Source organism: Lissotriton helveticus, chromosome 2_2 (assembly GCF_964261635.1).
Source record: "Lissotriton helveticus chromosome 2_2, aLisHel1.1, whole genome shotgun sequence".
NCBI classification, from domain to species: Eukaryota; Metazoa; Chordata; class Amphibia; order Caudata; family Salamandridae; genus Lissotriton; species Lissotriton helveticus.
In genome coordinates, this window is record NC_136060.1 from 337,626,774 (window position 1) to 337,645,439 (window position 18,666).

An 18,666-nucleotide genomic window follows, 5' to 3' on the forward strand; every position below is an offset into this window, starting at 1 on the left:
GTCCACCATGCAGTACTGGTGGATCATTTAGATGAGATAGGAGTTAAGGGCAAAGCCCAAAAACTCCTGAAATCTTTTCTCCTAGAAAGAACCCAAACTGTCAGATTAGACAAATTCGAGGCGGAAGCCTTCACTCTAGCTTCTGGAGACCCGCAGGGGTCTTCTTTGAGCCTGACACTTTTTAATGTTTATGTATCCTCTCTTGCCCCCCTCATTGAATCCTATAGTTTTAATTTGACCTCATACGCCGATGACACCCAAATTGTCGTGGGTATTCAACCAGAACGTCCAAAGGACACCGCGGCCAAATTTCAGGTTTGTATGCACGCGGTTGGAAACTGGATGGCACTTAACTGTTTGAAGTAAGACTGAGGTGGGGCTTTTTGGGAACAGTCCCACCTTCTGGACACCCAATTGCTGTCCGAACTCATTAGGACCACTGCCAGCCCTGTCCAAAAAGGTGAAAAACCTGGGACTATGGATCGACAACACCCTTAGCTTCAAGGACCAAGTGAACTCAGTGGCATCTTCTACCTCATTCACCCTCAGATCATGCAGAAAAATCATGTCCTTAATTCCCAAAGAAGCACAGCAAACAGTGGTAACAGCATTAGTAATGTCTAAATTGGACTACTGTAATGGTCTCTACCTCAGGTTACAAGAGGACCCATGAACAAGCTGCAGATTCTCAAGAACGCAGCCGCCAGACTTCTTCTTGGAACACCCAAATATGCATCAATCACAGGATTTATCAAAAAGCTTAATTGGCTGCCTATGAGGAAGCATACCAAGTTCAAGGCATTATGTCTAGTTTTCAAGGCACTGCATGGAACTGGACCAGAATTCCTAAGACAACATCTCCTATGGTACGCCCCAATAAGAACACTCCGATCCTCAGATGCCAAAATGGGTATTACGCCCCGGACGAAAAAAGCTAACTGGGCGGAAGAAGTTTCATCGCTATTGGAGCCAAAGCCTGGAATTCTCTCCCTTCACACTTAAGACACATGTCCAACGTAATGGCATTTAGGAAGGCATTAAAAACATGGCTCTTTACCAACTAGGTGCATTCTTAATTTTATCCCCAGCTCCTTCATGAGGTTCCTCCCCCTAGCGCCAGGACACCTCGGGTAGTAGTTGTAGTTTATTACTATGCATAATTAATTAAAACTGTTGCATACACATAACATTAGCAATTTAATATACGTAATTCAATGGATAAAAACACTGTTAAAAAAACATTATTATGCATCATGTTAAAGTTAACATTTTGGTCCTAATGCGCTTCATCAGATCTAAAGTGCCTGTGCATCAATAAAAACTGAGCTAGCGAAAGCTTTGCCAAGTTAAGCAGCCATCATTATGCATCTTGTTAAAGTTCACATTTTAGGGCTTACGCGCTTCATCAGATCTAAAGTGCCTACACGCCAGATAAGGTGGGCTAGCCCAAGCTTTGCCAAGTTAAGCAACAGTAACAGCCTGGCCAGGCTGTTTTTTGTTTATCAAATGTCCACTTGCAGTATGTGTTTGAGTCTCTCTGCCACTGTGTCAAAAATGTTTGTAAGCCTGCCGTTTTGCTGTGTTTCGGCCGGATTGAAGCACAGTTTTACAGTCTGCCTGCAGGTCCTGGTACCGTTATGCTTGAATATTGGTCAAAGTAGGGTGTCTCTTTTATCCTTTAGGTTGGCCATTTAAGGGCCGGACAGAGTAACCCCCTAATTTAGATCTGTTTTATGGTAATCCAGGCACTTTCATTTTCTCTTCTACCGCCCCCATAAATTGTACAAACCGGCATGCCAGCTGTATGTCTCCTCCACCAAAGCAAGCCTTCACTGCTTGCCTGCAGGTTCTTATCCTCTTGGTGTTAAAGATAGATTTCAATAACAAGCATCGTTCTACGTCCAGACCGTGGCAAATGCATAGTAGAGGCATGATACTCTCTTCAGCTTCTGCGCAGAGGCGGCACTCAGTTGTTTCTGTGGTTCGCTTCCATGGTGGTAGATGCGGGAGGACAGGAAGAATTCCCGATCGATACCCGAGGTATTTCTCTTTTAGCTTCCTGCTGAAGCCCGCATGCAGGTAGTCTTGAGGACCAGGTGTTATGTAGCTCTGCAGCACGCACCAGCCGTGTGATTGTCTTCAGAGTGTTTCCTTATCTTCAAGTACTGATAGATTTTTAACTGTCTTGTTTACCAAAGTCTTAAAACTATTCTGCGTTCCCCTAGATGAATTATCGATGTGGTCAGGTAATCCCTTGGGATACAAGCTCTGCTTGAGTTTGTCTCTTTCCATAGGTGGAAATTCAGGGAGCAGTTATCGCAGCTTCTGATCCTAAACCAACATTTCACATAAGCTGCTTTGCGAGCTATTTTTTGTGACTGTAGGCCAAGCTCCAGCCTGATTTGCGCGGGAGAGGCATATTTGGTAGGCTAAAGATTATTCTTGCAGCTCTTAGCACAGTTTGTTCCAAAGTCTCTTCATCTTTTAACCTAAGGCATTCGCTTCCATATGTAATAGCTGGGATTAGCTTTGCTTGTAGTACTTGTAGTAAGGGATAAAAGCTTGGCCCAGCAGTTTTGTGTTTCAGAGATTTTAGAGCTACCGTTATTGTGTTTCCTTTCCGTTTTATGGCTTCTTTTTGTGGCTTGAAGGTACCTTTCTCATCCAGTATTACCCCTAGATATTTGTATTCTGACACGACTTCCATAGGAGCACCTGACAGGTTCCAATTAAACCCTGTGGTATTCTTTTTCGGGTTGAACCGCATGATTTTTGACTTATCTAGATTGATGGTTAAACCATTAGATGCTGCATGCTTGGCAGTTGTATTTAGCAAGTGCTGAAGCCCAATTGGAGTTCGGCTTATTAGGACGACGTCGTCAGCGTACAGTAGGTTAGAGAGTGACAGCCCGCCTAACCTCGGTGCATGAGAAGTGCTGTTGTTTAATTCTGTAGAAAGATCTGCCATAAACAGGTTAAAAAGCATGAAGGCCAGTACGCAGCCCTGCTTCAATCCGCTAGATGTTGATATTTTCCTTGACAGATATTCTCCGGTTCCTAGTTTTATTTGAACCCAAGTGTTAGTGTGTAACTGGATTATCTGTTTTAATAGTGCTGCTGCAATTTCCATCTTTGCTAGTTTAGCCCACAGCTTCTGCCTGTTTATAGTGTCGAAAGCAGCAGAATAATCAATGAAGCAGAAAAATAGGGGAAGATTTGCTGCTTTGGCACCGTCCATCAGTAGCGTCAGTGCAAGTAGATTTGTGATGGTCCCAGTGCCTTTGGAGAAGCCTGTCTGATTGATAGGGATGAGGGATTTTTCATTTGCCCATACAGTTAATTCGTCCAAAAGGAGACCGGCATAGTATTTTTCATCAATTAAGGCTACAAGTCTGTAGCAAGTAGGTTTATTCTTATCACCCTTCTTGTAGATTGGGGATATTATGGATCCTTTCCAGGAGTCTGGAATGCCAGCCCCTTCATCTATGGAGTTGAACACTTGTAGTAATGCAGCCGCCCAGTAGTTAGGGTCAGCTTTAAACAATATTGGGGGGATACCGTTAGGGCCCGGTGCCCCCTCTGGCCTACCTTTGGCTACTCGGTTTTTGATCTGCAAAATCGTGAAGTGCAGTTCTCTTGTTGACCTCCTGCCGATGTTACCATGGGTGCTCAGCTTGTCAGGCTGTCCTGACCCTGGTTGTGCCGTGCTGGAGCTTTCCCCTCTTGGGTTAAAGTGATCGTGGAGGTGGCCTGCCTAAGTTTCCTCTGTTATGTGGGAGTTGATGCCCTGCATGTGGGTTTTACCTAAATTATTTATTGTTCGCCAACATTTTGTGCTTGGATTTGTCTTTGCATCAAACAGGAGCTTAGCCCACAAAGATTCTTCTACTTCCCTTTTTGCTTGCCATATCGTTTTCTTCTTGGTTTGTTTTCATTTAGCAAGGGTATTTTGTAGAATAGGTGCATTACCCCTTTGTCTTAGCTTTCGTAAAAATTCATTTATCTCTTTATTGAGGGCCCTCAGATTTGGTATACACAAGATTGGTAAATAGTTAAGTTGGTTTCCTGCTTGAGCTCTTACTGTCTCTATATTTGGTGATCGACTTTCTGGCGCTCGGCCCTTTAGTCTATTGGCAAATTGTTCCACCTCGGGTAACAGCAGCGCTTTATAAATGCAACTAACATTAACATTAACATTAACCACATAAGGTTGGATGGACAAGAGGAGCTCTGAGCCTCACCTCACCCAAAACAGTCACCATCAACAAACCCCATCCACATCAAGAATTAAAGGGAATATCTCCTCACGTGACCTGGTACTTGAATAAGAGGGGGATGAGCAAAGGGGAGTACTCCTTTGCATGATAGTCGACCTGCATCTTCTTCAGCAATAACACAAAGTTTTCTTTTCCTAACTTTAACTCTTCATGGTGTGTAATATTTAAACTGAGTAAAATGTTATCTTGAAAATAAGGGATGTCACTTGTCTATATACTTGCTGCTTGGTGACTGGTCAAGGGACTGCATTTAATAGCAAGAGCCAGCACCTCTGTCAGTACAATCTCAGGATGGAATTCCTTTGTGACTTTTCTCCTTCTGATAAAATTAGGATTGAAGGAGTCAAATAGATTGTGGTGTAAGGTCAATCAGCCCGTCGGGTCAGCAGAGACAATAGCACCCACTTTCCTGGTGGAGGATCGCTTATCAAATTTAGAGATGACCACCAACTAGGCAGAATCTCTGTGCCTTCAGTGAAACAGCAGGTGCTGTGTCACCACTGAAAAACACACAAGATGATGGACGGAATGTTGCACATTGGCAAAACATTCACCCCCAGACACAGATCTGGGTTTAATCCATCGTTATTTTGCTCACCACGCCACCCCAGTTCAGACATGGCCATATGCAAATCAGTCTTGACCCTTTGCCTCAAGGGAACAGTTCAGCCCGAACTGCCAATCCATGTCTTCCATGGACCGGAATCAAGCACCCTAGGACCGGTTTCTGGCTATCAGTCGTCATCAGCCAGGATAGCTTGACTCCAGTGGCGTAGTGAGCATGGGACCCACGTCTGAGCATACCCTTCCCACATAGGGTGAACCACAAAACACACAATATGATGGACGGAATGGACGGTTGGTTCCCGATTGTTGGCAAATGAGGGGGGAATGGAGCGGCTTTGTTTGCCCGGGCGGTTGGGCTTAAATGTTTGTTCTCGAATTTTGCTCGCTCAGCTGACGCATAAGGAAGGGCCGGATAGAAGGGGACAGGGTTGAACATTGTGTGCTACACCGGGACTGATAATTGGCTGGTAGAATTGTGTTTTTTACGGAGCTCATGCTAGTGCCCAGGACTCGCATAACCTGTCTGTATATTGTTCTGAGTTTATCTTCCACGATTTGGCTCCGCTTTAAGGACGTTCATAGTGCGCCGGGGGGGGGCCGGGGGCCCATTAGAATGGCCCTCCTCCGCTTTCTTTCCTTACTGGCCTCCGGGCTGGGCGGGGGGAATTCCCAATCTTTGGGAGGGGGGGGTTTCTTTATTTTTGGGGCGACAGGCACGCTGCTAGGGGTTAGGCTGTAGCCATCTGCAGGGGTGCAGGGTGGGGGGTTGGGGGGGGGGTCTTGTTCGGTTTTTCCTTTCTATGGCCTTTTTGTTCCTTTTCTTCTCTTTTCTTCCTCTGTGCAGCACACTGGGCTATTTCTCTGCCTACATGGTTCTTTCTTTCTCCTTTCTGTACCTATATTTCGGGTATTCTTTTTGCGGGCGACAGGCACGCTGCTAGGGGGGGGTAAGCCATAGCCTCTGCAGGGGTGCAGGGTGGGGGGTAGGGGGAGGGTCCTCCTCTTTTTTGTTTTTATTGTCCCCTTTTTTTGTTTCTATGGGTCCTTTTTCCCTCACTTGTCTATTTCTTCGCTTTCTTTATCCTTTCTTTCTTTTCTTGGGTCAGTATGGAGGTCGAGTGTTACGCCTCTTGTCGTGTCTGTGCTCTGGGATATTGCTAACTTTATTGAGGTGGTCCTGCATTCATGGGGTGGGCAATGACTGGTACGGAATGTGACTAGATGTTCCTTTATCCTGTTATGTATATTGTAGTACAGGCACTCTGATATTGATTATTAGCTCTATAGACACTCTGACGCGTGCGTTGCCCACTCTGTACCCTTAGGTTGATTGTGAGACATCTGATCCTTTTATTATTCATCTAAAAATGAACCTTATCTGATCCTTTAACTCAGTGGTCACGTCTGTTCGAAGTGTTTTTGTAATATTTGAAGTATGTTGTAATGGTGAATTGCCGAGGTGCTCTCTAATTGACGGACGTGCTATAAACTGCTTTCGAGGCCGGCCAGGATGGTTGTAGGCCCGTAACTGTATTCGTAAGATGCACAATAAAGGTTTTAAAAAAATATATATATATATGTGCATGCAGCTATGGTAGGTTAGCAGAAATTACCGTAATGAATGTAAATTATGAGACGACCTGACTGAGTGTTACTGAGTGACTGTTATGCAGCACTAAACTACACCAACTTCTGGAAATTATTTCACAAAAGGTTCGTGCTTCTGAAAGTTATTAGCTGGTGACCAGAAATGTACATAGACAGGCGTGTTTACTTTCCTGATTAAAGTGGTATGCATGGGGCTGGAGAGCAGCTGTGCCATTTGAGCAGTGCCATGTTTTTACAAAACAGCACCTATGCCCTGGAAATGGTATTCGTATTTTGTTACTCCCAGACTCCCCCAGTCCCAGCCTCCGAATCAGGTGATGTGTGGTGTAAACATGTCCTGTAAATCAGAAGGTTTGCTTTGTGACTGCCTGCCTGGCACGCACCATTTTCATCTTCAGGCCAGAGTTTGTTTCAGTGTTTTTTAAACTTCTACGTTTACACTCCTACGCTGTGGTGGATGCATTATTTATGCTATATGGTATGTCTGTGCTTTGAATCGAGCTCTGTAGATTGAGTAAACTTAAGCACTGTATTTTGGTGTGCAAAAAGGCAAAGTCATGGAATATAAAGAGTTTAATATTTTTTGCCTATCTCAGCTCAGACTTCTTTCTGAATAGTTACTTTAATTAAACTTAGTAACAGGGCTACAGAAAAGAAATCACTTTCATGCTGCAACACTTTCATGCAAAATGGCACTCAGCTTGTGTGTTGCCAGTTCCTGTGTTAGGTTTTAGTGTTGTGACTTTCTTTTTAAAGCTAATAGCGATGTACAATTCTCGTTGTTCATGCTTGCGGGTCTGTGTTGGGTATGGGCTGTCGCAGCATCAGAGTGACTGAATGTCCACAGCCTCCTTACCCAGCCCAATTCTTCTGACAGTGTCTCGTGCAGATTTTGCACATGTGGGTTTAGATTAATCTTGTGGGCCTTTTGGTTTGTGTGTATTTCAGTTGTTTTGTGCTATTTGGAGTTTATTTAATGTTCTTGTATATCTGTTAACTAGTTTCTGTCTCCTCTTTGGTATTATGTACGTTTGAGTTTTTGGTGCGTGGGTGTTGTCGTTCCGTTTTGTTTGTACGTATAGCATTGTGTTTCCTGCTTACCTTTATAGTCCAGACAGTACGTGTGTGTCTGTTTGTGCCAGTTGTTCTTTATGCCATTTAATATGTATGTTACATTTAGAGTTTAACTTTCGGAGTGTCTGTGACGATTTCTATATTTGGGCCTGCCTTTTGTTTGTAATTGATGTCCACGTTCTGCTTGCTTCTGAGTGTGAGTGTGTGTGTGTGTGTGGTATTTCGGGTATTTCTGTTTCCGTGTGTATACTTCGTGTACCCTTTATTTTATAATTTTCAATTGCCCATTGCGCTCATCTGGGTATAGAGCATACTTTCTTTGGGGTGTCTGTTAATTGAAAGCGTGTTCCTGTTTAGTGTATGTATGGCACATCTATTTGTTTCTAGTTCTCCCACTTATTTACTGCTCTAGTCACAGTGCTGCAGCAGGCTCTATGTGTGAATGCAGCTCTACTCTCTGTGCTTCTCAAATTTGCTTGAAAATGCACCGTTTACCCACTTTTTTGTCAAAATGTTCTCGGGGGAGAACCCCCGAACCCGTCTTATGATGTTTGGGCTCGCTCAATGCGCTCACTCACCACGGTGCAGTCAGACACAAAGTTTACGTCTCACCTCTTTCAAATGTCACCAGCCACCACTGAGTTCAACACTTTTATGCCATTTTTAGCTGTTAAATGCGGTGTACTTCCAATGCATTTTAGCTGTACCAAGCTGTGCATAGTTATTTTACTCAAACGAACATATTTAAATTTACTAGGAATGATCAGTGTTTTGGGTTTTAATATTTAAAAGGATACCTTTCTTACCTCTGCATTTTATTAATCAGGCTTGCTATCTGAGATGCAGCTGTATTCAGGAGACACCGGGACTGCTTTTCACTTAACTGCAACTTGTATATCAGGTATTTTCTACATGCAAATCTTTTATTCATGTGACATTTCATATTCGCTTCAAAAAAGTCCATAAGGTCTTCTGTCTTTTCCTGGAAAATAAACACGATTTTTCTTTTATATGATTATGATAACATTCTGATTACATTAGAAATTTTCAAAACATAAGAACTTTTAAAGGATTACTATGTATTCATTCATTAACAAATTAATTGGCTGTTCAGAACCTGTGCGTGCTTGCCCTACTACCCCACAAGAATGTAGCTTAAAAGTGGTTTACCTTTAAAAAAAACGGACTAATCATTCTCAGTTACTCTATTTTGAAACAGTTAGCCTTAGAATATTTTTATGCTTGTGTTGTGACAGAAGATGAAAAAATGAAATCAGTGACTGGCACTGGATTTCCGGAGCATAATTTACAATTCTGAATGAATCCAGACATTTCTGTACAGAGCGTAAACTCTGGAATTTTGAAAAAGACACTTACAAATCAAACAATCACTGAAAGATGGTAAATATATGCTGCAAATTAGAAACAGGCAACTACTTTTTGTCTGTTGAAATAAAGATGTCCATTATTCTGTATGCTTTTTTGAGAATACCGAATAAGTCACTTCCCGAAAAAGCTTTTCTAATTGATCGGGCATGTGTGCATTGCATTCATTTGAAGGGCTATTAAAAAGGATCAATATTCCTTGCAGTTTCAAATTTATAGAACAACAACGTATATTTTACTATGCCTGATGAATTCGGTCAAAGGCACCATCTCCATAACCATCACCATAAGACTCCAGTCTTTTACTTCCATATGCACTCCCTGCCCAGCATGCACACATCAGCCTGTTGACAGCAAATGGACCACTCTATGGTACACCTATCCGTTTTTCTGTTTGCTCACAGGGAAACATTTCTCCTACACAGAGCAACAATGAAATATGGTGGTGTGCCCATTCCTCATCGTCTCTAGATAGGGAGTTAGTGCATTTGTGTGCTCAGAGGGAGGGAAATCTGTTTGAGAATAGCCACGAACGTGTTCATTCTTCCATTAGACCAGAAGTCTAGCTCAGTGATATTAATATTTGTCATTGCCAAAAGCAGCGAGTTGGAGTCTCAGTAGGCTAGGTAAGCCTTCCATCTTTCCAAAGTGGGGAAAGTGACTAACATTAAATGGGTAACAGTTACACCTGTTATTTAAAGCACTTAGAAATAGTAGGTGTGGTAATAAGTGCTACACATAAAAACAAATTATTTGAATTTCTCCCAGTGTAGACCGAATAGTTGTGCCGGGAGAAAAGTAGATTTAAGAGGGCTGCTCAATCGGAGGCTCTCACAGGTGAACTTTCAATCTTTCTTTGGTAGCACCCATCTGTGAGGTTAGGCACAATTAGTTGTGGTCAGTAGTGGTCTCACCCTGTACACAATAAATTAAGCAGTATTTATCATGTGTATTATTCCAATATTTTCCTTAATACTCTAAAACACAAACACGCAGTAAGATGAATGATGTGGAAGAGTTACCAAAACACAGTAAAGAAAAAGTACTGCTTTAAAGGAGTTATAAAGTTTGTTGAATCTACTAAAATGTACATCTATCAAAACGCACTCAAAACAACTTCAAAATATGGGCAGATTAGTTAGTCTTAAAATGTGCATGTCATTACCTGAACCTCTGAATAAAGGTGTGCAAGACTTCTGGCGTCGTCAACCTTTAGTTCTTTCTTAGAAACTGAATCTTGTACCTGCTTGAAAAAGATCTCATGCATTAGTGTTCTTTGAGAAATCACCAGTTGCCTGTGGACGTTTGCAAAGTCTTCCTCTTGTTTCAGCAGCAGCAGTCTTTTCATCTGGTGTTGTTCTTTCTCATGGAGTTTGTCAACAAGAGCTCTGTATTCCACAGCAGACTGTAAAGGTAATTAAGGAGTTAGTCTATCTAATATTAACAAAACCCTTTCACGCAGATGTCATTAATGTAATGGTTAACTACGTAGATAAAAATCAAAATGACATTGTGCTGACTTACATATGGCTTAATAAAAATGGGCAGCATAAATGTACATGCCAGTCATCAGGTCAACTGTGCACTCGACTGATTTGCTCAGACCCTTGGCTGCTAAGCATGGATTCATAAAACAGAATGTTCTCTCTGCAGGCATGGCTGACTGCCTGTAGCTGCTAATTGTTTTTAAGCAAGATGGAAGTTAAGTTTATTATACCCTTTGAATCAGCAAGTGGAATGTGCATGTCTGCCTTACCAATATCTTGTATTGTATTATACAGATTTGGACGCCAAGGATCAGCTAGCCCACAACAATATATGTTGGCCTCGTCACAGAATGAATTGAATTGAATTTGAATCTAAAATATTTATTAAGCGCAACGTTCACCATGCGGTTTCTTGGCGCTATGGAGGCAAAAGTAGCAGTAAACAAACGACTGAAGGGATAACAGGGAAGGAAAGGAATTTACATTGGGAAGGCTTGAGTAAAAAGAAGGGTTTTAAGATCTTTACGAAAAGAAGAATAGTGTGTGGCCAAACGCAAGTGATCGGGGAGGGAGTTCCAAAAGGAAGGTGCCAAGACAGAAAAATTGGCTCCGCCCCATTTCTTGCGTCTATACCGGGGAACCTGGAGGAGTGATTGAGTAGATGACCGCAGTTCACGGGCAGGGATGTAGGGATTTAGTAGAGAAGAGATGAATGCAGGGGCAGTCCTTCGGCGTGCCTGGAAGACCATACATCCTTAAAAAGAGATCGCTCCTTAACAGGTAGCCAATGTAGTGCTTTCAACAAGGGGGTAGAGTGGTGAGAGCGGGGGAGGCCATAGATCAGTCTGGCCGCCTGGTTTTGGACCAGCTGGAGCTTCCGCAGACTATACGCCGGGATGCCGTTGTAGAGGGCGTTAGCATAGTCCAGCCGGGAAACAACCAGGGCGGACATGATTAACTTAAGAGCAGAAGGAGAGAAGAAACGAGAAACAGAGCGGATAGTTCGGAGTACAAAAAAACAGGAAGAGACCACAGAACTAATTTGTGAGTGAAGGTTGAGATGATTATTGAGTTTGATGCCCAGAGTTTTAACTGAGGAAGAAGGTGTAGGAGGGGATCCCAAGGAAGAGGGCCAAAAAAGAGAGTTCCAAGGACTGGAGGAACCACCTGTAAGGACCAGTTCTGTTTTGTCAGGGTTCAACTTCAGATGGTTGTGGTTCATCCAGTCCCTGATGAAGATCATGATAGACTGAAAATTAGACATAGAATGAGAGGAAGAAGACGGGTTAAAGATAAGCTGGAGGTCATCTGCATAATTAAACACAGTGACCTCCAGCTGTTGAAGAGCAAAGATCAGAGGGTAGATGTAGAGATTAAACAGAAGGGGAGAAAGAGAAGAGCCCTGGGGGACACCACAAGTGACATTAAGTTGGGTGGCCGAGAAATCCCCCAACCGAACCGCCTGGGCACGGTCCCTCAGGAAGGACGATAGCCACACCAGGGCTGAGCCCTCGACCCCCGCCGCTCCGACACGGGACAGTAAGATGGAATGGTCCACCGTGTCGAAGGCGGTGGAGAGATCGAGGAGCACCAGAGCCTGGTTGTTATTTTGGTCCATGCCTTCCCTGAGATGGTTCAGGACCGATACCACGACGGACTCGGTGGAGTGCCTAGGCCGAAAGCCAGCCTGGCGGGACGCAAGACCACCATTTGCTTCCACATGGGCACTGAGGACCGATGTTACGTGTCGCTCTAGCACCTTGCTCAAATAAGGCAGGAGGGAGATGGGACGATAGTTGGCTGGGATGGAAGGGTCCATGCCAGGCTTCTTAAGTATAGGGACTATGGTGGCAGATTTAAGGGCTGGGATTACCACGCCCTGAGCCAACGAGCTATTAAGGAGGAATATAGGTGGTTTGGGACAGACAGAATAAATCTGTTGCAAAATGTAAGCTGGGCAGATGTCCGCCGGGGAACCAGATTTTATTTTGGGGAGCATTGCAAGGAATGCCTCCTCAGTGAGCGGAGGGAAAAAGGAAAGAGAGCCGTGAGCAATCGGGGGAGAAGGCTCAAAAAAAGCGAGGGAAGGAGGTGGGATATTGGCTCTAATGTTGACAATTTTATCTAAAAAATAAGTGTTCAAAGAATCACAGAGGGACTGGGAGGGGGAGGGTTTGGGAGTGGCCCTGTCAGAGTAAGCCAAGTCCTGAACAATGGAGAAGATCTCCCTAGATTTGTTATCCGCTGCCAAAATTTTCGCTGAAAAGTAAGTTGTTTTGGCACTCAATATGGCTTTTTTTTAGTCGCTCAGCAAAGATAGATAACAAGTTTTTAATAGAGGGCAGTAGTCCGTTCTCCATTGCCTTTCAGCCCGCCGGAGAGTCAGCTTCTTTGTCTTTAAATCGTCACCAAACCACCGATTTGATTCCTTGGGTCTTTGGGTGGATATCCGTCGTAGTGGGGCTACCTTATCACAGCCTCCAGCAAGCCAAGTATCAATAGCAGTGGCTTGAGAGATGGAGGATAGGCCCTCTAAGTTAGGTGCGGAGTTCAGCAGAGAAGATGACAGGGCAGGAAGGTCTACCCTATTCCAATTTCGTGCCCAGATGTTTTTGGCAGGCGGGATCTTTGTTGCCGACTTAGGGTAGAGGGAAAAGGAAACCAGGGCATGGTCTGACCAGGGGCATGGGGACACGGTCATGGAGGAGACCAAGGCGTTAAGAGACCAAACCTGGTCTAGTACATGGCCGTGGGTGTGCGTAGGGGTGTGCAGGTGAGATATAAAATTAAGGGATGTGAGTGAATCAGAGAATTGTTTGGAAGCTGTGCTTTCCTGGGGGTCTGAGGGCCAGTAATTAAAATCCCCTAGTACGAGGATAGAGGCGTGGTTTATCGCTAAAGTGGCCAACAGATCCTGAAAAGCCGGCAAGAATAGATGAGATGACTGAGGTGGGCGATACATCAACAGACAGGTGAGTGGGGGAGAGAAGGCCAGTGAACGAGCTACCAAGTGCTCGGTGAAGTTAATAATGGGAGAAGGGAGAAGTTGAAAGTTGTGCTCGGCTCGAGCAATAAGGGCTACACCATCTCCTGACTTGCCCCCTAGTCGGTCGGCACTGAGGGCCACATAAGGAGTGGGAAGGGCGGTCAACAGAGAGGGCAATGAGGTGTCGCAGAACCATGTTTCTGTTAGAAGTAACATGTCAGGCTGGTGAGTATCCAACAGCACAAATAGCTCCTGATGGTGCTTTACGGCCGACCTGGTGTTAAGTAAGATAAGAGACAGGGGGGGGGGAAGGGATACGGGACTAGAATCAGGAGGGTGGGACAGAGGGAAAGTCAAATTGGGGGATGTAGGATAATGGGGATTTAGGTAAATGCCAGAGGCAGTAATGCGCCCGATGGTGGATTTTGCTAGGGGCCTGGGGCCCCGGAGAGCATGAAGGGCCGTGGGGGAATAAGGAGGGACATGAGGACGCGCCCCTAGCCCCGTCCGGCCGCGGACGGGCGCAGACGGGCTTGACTTAGGCTCGACTTCGGCGCGCCTTCGTCGCGCCCGCTGCGCTCCCTCATTGGGGGACGGCTACATAGGGGCGGAGCGCGGGGGTTGTGGCGTCCAGCTAGGTCGCCTGACCTGCCCAAACGAAGATGGCGCCCACACTCCACCGAGCCCTGGAAGGAAATCTAAAAGGTAAGGCTCCTGTTGCCTTTGAAGAAGTACAAAATGATTTTAAAAGTTCGGCGCCGCTGCTCACAATCAGCAGGGCGTCAGCGTTGTAGAGTCTCGTGTGTCCAACTGCAGGCGCGAACCCACTGCCACCAGGGTCGCCTGCCTCCAATGCTGAGCTCTGAGAACGCTGCTCCTAAATAGGGGCGGAGCGCGGGGGGTGTGGCGTCGAGCTAGGTCGCCTGACCTGCCCAAACGAAGATGGCGCCCACACTCCACCGAGCCCTGGAAGGAAATCTAAAAGGTAAGGCTCCTGTTGCCTTTGAAGAAGTACTAAATGATTTTAAAAGTTCGGCGCCGCTGCTCACAATCAGCAGGGCGTCAGCGTTGTAGAGTCTCGTGTGTCCAACTGCAGGCGCGAACCCACTGCCACCGGGGTCGCCTGCCTCCAATGCGGAGCTCTGAGAACGCTGCTCCTAAATAGGGGCGGAGCGCGGGGGGTGTGGCGTCGAGCTAGGTCGCCTGACCTGCCCAAACGAAGATGGCGCCCACACTCCACCGAGCCCTGGAAGGAAATCTAAAAGGTAAGGCTCCTGTTGCCTTTGAAGAAGTACAAAATGATTTTAAAAGTTCGGCGCCGCTGCTCACAATCAGCAGGGCATCAGCGTTGTAGAGTCTCGTGTGTCCAACTGCAGGCGCCAACCCACTGCCACCGGGGTCGCCTGCCTCCAATGCTGAGCTCTGAGAACGCTGCTCCTAAATAGGGGCGGAGCACGGGGGGTGTGGCGTCGAGCTAGGTACCTGACCTGCCCAAACGAAGATGGCGCCCACACTCCACCGAGCCCTGGAAGGAAATCTAAAAGGTAAGGCTCCTGTTGCCTTTGAAGAAGTACAAAATGATTTTAAAAGTTCGGCGCCGCTGCTCACAATCAGCAGGGCGTCAGCGTTGTAGAGTCTCGTGTGTCCAACTGCAGGCGCGAACCCACTGCCACCGGGGTCGCCTGCCTCCAATGCTGAGCTCTGAGAACGCTGTACAGTAGGAATATCTATGAGCCACTTTCCAAAGACCCCAATTGCCAAAATGTTGTAGGTATTATAGGACAGGCATTGTGATAGCAGGAACACTGACAATTTGTGTTCCACTCCAACACAATATACACAAAGTGGGTGCTCTCTCCCGCTTATGTAACCAATTTAGATTGAGAGAGCTCATTAAAAATGGGAATATCCAGTGTTGCCACTATCCTGAGTGGAACGATAAGAACTCTGATGTATGCATCTGTATCCTATTCTCCTTAGCTTTGCTTTAGTAAACAAAAAAAAAGGAATGCAGTGTGAGAACTGAGGACATTTCTAACGAATAAACATTCCAATTTACATTGACAAATGACTGGTCAAAAAACATATTTTGTTTAGTCTTGTCCCCAGTCTTTAGACTCCCACTTACATATCACATGAGTAAATAGTGGTGGCCATTTGCAAATAAAAATGACCCTCTACTAGAGTAACTCACCAGAAGCCCCACTTCAAAGCATATTCCACGCTTTAGACAGAAACTTTCCCAATGCATAAAATATGTGCAAATTAGAAATGCAGGAATGATGGGACTCAGGTCCACTGGAACTGGAACTCCAGATATGGATTCCATGATGTAATAGCATAGGTAGAAGGTGAGCCTAGGAGGACTGGTGGTAGCTCTTTGTCGATGGGTTGAGTCCCGCGTATCAAAAAGGGCAGACTATGTGACTGGACACCTTCGTCCTACAGTGTCCGAGACCACACTTGGCACAGATCATAAACCACCTTTCTCGTTTGCTTGTATTTTGTAATGTGTCCTCTGAAAGATGTAATATAACCAACCTAAGTGTTCATGTACAATTATGTCTAGACAACGCAAAATAAAAGAAAGGAATACAACAATAACTGCACTACTAGTAGTCCTGAGTAACAGGCCAAAACTAGCTTTTTCTGTGCGCCCTCCCATGTGAGACAATTAGACAATGCTAGCACATATAATTAGGAACAAGTACACTTTCGAAATATTATTATTAAAAACTGTTATTTGATCTTATAATTTAAATAAAACTTAACTTTATTATTACATGGGTCTTACAAATGCATAGATAAATATCAAGGAACATTACCTGTTTAAAAACAGAAAAAAAAAACATTTTAAAAATGCATTATCTTACCAGAACTATATTAGAAATAATGCAAGCAGAGAAAGAACAGTAGCACTGGTAACTCTTAGAGGTATTTGTTAATGTCCATACCAACCTTTTCACTGATGGACCTAGTAAACTCGTCCGTCTCTTCTTTCAACACCGTCTGTCTGTGGTGCTGCATTTCCATTTCTTTCCTAGTCTCCAGATTGCACTCAGCTGTTAATGCTAGCATCTTCCGCTCATATTCCTCATGCAGACTCGCCACCATCTTGGAACACTTTTCTTTGATTGAATCCTCCAACCTTTTCTCCTCATGCTGTGAGATATTGTTGTTGAATGCCATGTTTCTTAGCAATATAGCAATCATGTCTCTGGAAACATGATTGCGACAATATTCTAAATGGGCATCTGCCTGAGTCATATGGGCGGTCTCGCGGCTGAAAAATAAAGTGAAGCGTCGTGAGAGAATTAGACTACTTTCATTGTTCCTCAAGAAAACAGGAATGAAGTAAAAGAAGCAGCGCTGAGAAAAGACATTCACCTTTCTTAATGGAGTATCACAACACCAAATATTGTTGGCAGTAGAAAGAGAGATACTTTTTTTAAGTAAGCTACTCAACAGCTATAATTTCATATTTCATTCTAGTGCTTTATTCTCATCATTGTGTACATTGTCATCCTCAAATCTAACCACAAGTGCTTTACATAACTATCTAGATCTTTAAGATCATTAAGTCAAAAGTATAATTTATTCATTTCAGAAAATAGGAGTAACCTTCAAAAATTATGTGTAAGTTTTGTCTTATGTGAGAGTCAATCGCTTTAACCCATCCACTGCGCATGTGATTTTGCGGAAGTGCGGCACTACCGCAAAACGGGCGGGGCCGCGTCGGCCAATGGCAGCACCAGCGAGGTAGCGTTGCCGTCGGCCAATGGCAGGCGGCAGCATGGAAGGGGTTAAAGGAATGATTATTCAGCATGTCGATCTACAATCGACTGCCTATCTGCTAGGTGTTATGTTTTTTTTATTAGTGTGCACCAGGAGGGCTGTATATTGTAAGGCAATATGAAGAATAAGCAAAAACGTAGGTGTCTCATACAAGATTGAGATCAGTGGTAACACATGTATAGTAGAAAATGTAGACACAACAGATATAACCGAACACTAGAAAACAATTCTGAAAAGGTGGGTTTGTGGGTTCTCAAGTTCAGCCTTTTATTTTTGAATCCTCGACTCTATTCACTAACAGAATTATACATGGCTGCTGCATGGTTTTTGTCACAATTGCACCTGCTACATCTGCCTCACTACAAAAAATGTTTTTTACATCTGCCAAATAAACTGTCCAACTGATGTACAACTATTCATAACTCATGCTTGTTCTCATCTTCTTCAGAAACTTTGAAAGAATCTAAAGCCTCAAAAACTCTTCTCTCTATAAAAAGTTAACATAATATCATGGTACCTAATTATCTGTTGGACCTCGCCCTCTCTGCAGGGGCACCCCTAAACCCACTCCCTAAAGCATGGTAACATTGGCTTACGCCTGATTGGCATATTTGATTTACTTTTAAGTCCATAGTCAAGTTGTATACCATACACCCTAGACTGTTAAATTAAATGCTACTAGTGGGTATGCAGCACGTGTTGTGCCACCCACTTTAGAAACCCCTTAAAAAAGTCTCAGGACTGCCATTGAGCCTATTAGCAGCTTTAAACTGTCAATTTCACTTAGCAAAATAACCTCCTTACCAAGACTTAAATTCCCTTTTTAATACATATAACTAAGGTAGGCCTTAAACAGTCCTTAGGGAAAGCTGCATTGTAATTAGAAGGTTAGACATGTATTTTTTAATTTTACATGTCATACTAGTGTAAACTCACAAATTCATTTTTGATTACCGTGAGGCCTATGTCTCCCATAGGATAACATTGGTTAGCTTATGGCTACGTTTTGATTGGGCGCAGGTAGGAGAGTCATATTTGGTATCTCATACATTGTTATTTAAAATCTCTTTAATGGTAAAGTTGGATTTTAAGACCCAAATTGGAAAATGCCACGTTTAGAAATTTGGCATTTTCCTGCCCTATTTTGTGCCTCTACGCTGTTCCTGGGTCATATGAATGGGTGTAGTTGGCAGTTGGCTTCTGTATATTCATCAGAGACATTCACACAATAGAGGGATTAGGTGTGCCTGGACTGGCAATTTCAGAAAGAACAAATGATGGACGGAATGCTGAACAAAACAAACATTCACCCACAATCACAGATCTGGGTATAATCCATAATTTGTTTGCTCACCACGCCACCCCAGGTTGGACCCAGCTATATGCAAATCCGTCTTGACTCTGCTCTCCATGGGAACAGCCCAGCGCAAACTACCAGGCCAGGCCATTGCTGGACCAGAAACAAGCATCCTGGGACTAGTTTCGG

At 44.2% G+C, this 18,666-nt stretch overlaps 1 protein-coding gene across 3 annotated transcripts in view; it reads right to left on the bottom strand.

Moving 5' to 3' along the window:
* Window positions 1–18,666, bottom strand: part of EVC2 (EvC ciliary complex subunit 2) — a 526,400-nt gene that overhangs the window by 313,875 nt on the left and 193,859 nt on the right. For all 3 annotated transcript variants that reach the window (XM_078678486.1, XM_078678485.1, XM_078678484.1), the window contains exons 10-12: window positions 16,344–16,668; window positions 10,078–10,317; window positions 8,333–8,508 (exon numbers count right to left, since the gene is read on the bottom strand). In XM_078678486.1, the coding sequence (XP_078534612.1) occupies window positions 8,333–8,508; window positions 10,078–10,317; window positions 16,344–16,668 (741 nt within the window). The remainder of the gene's footprint in view (window positions 1–8,332; window positions 8,509–10,077; window positions 10,318–16,343; window positions 16,669–18,666) is intronic.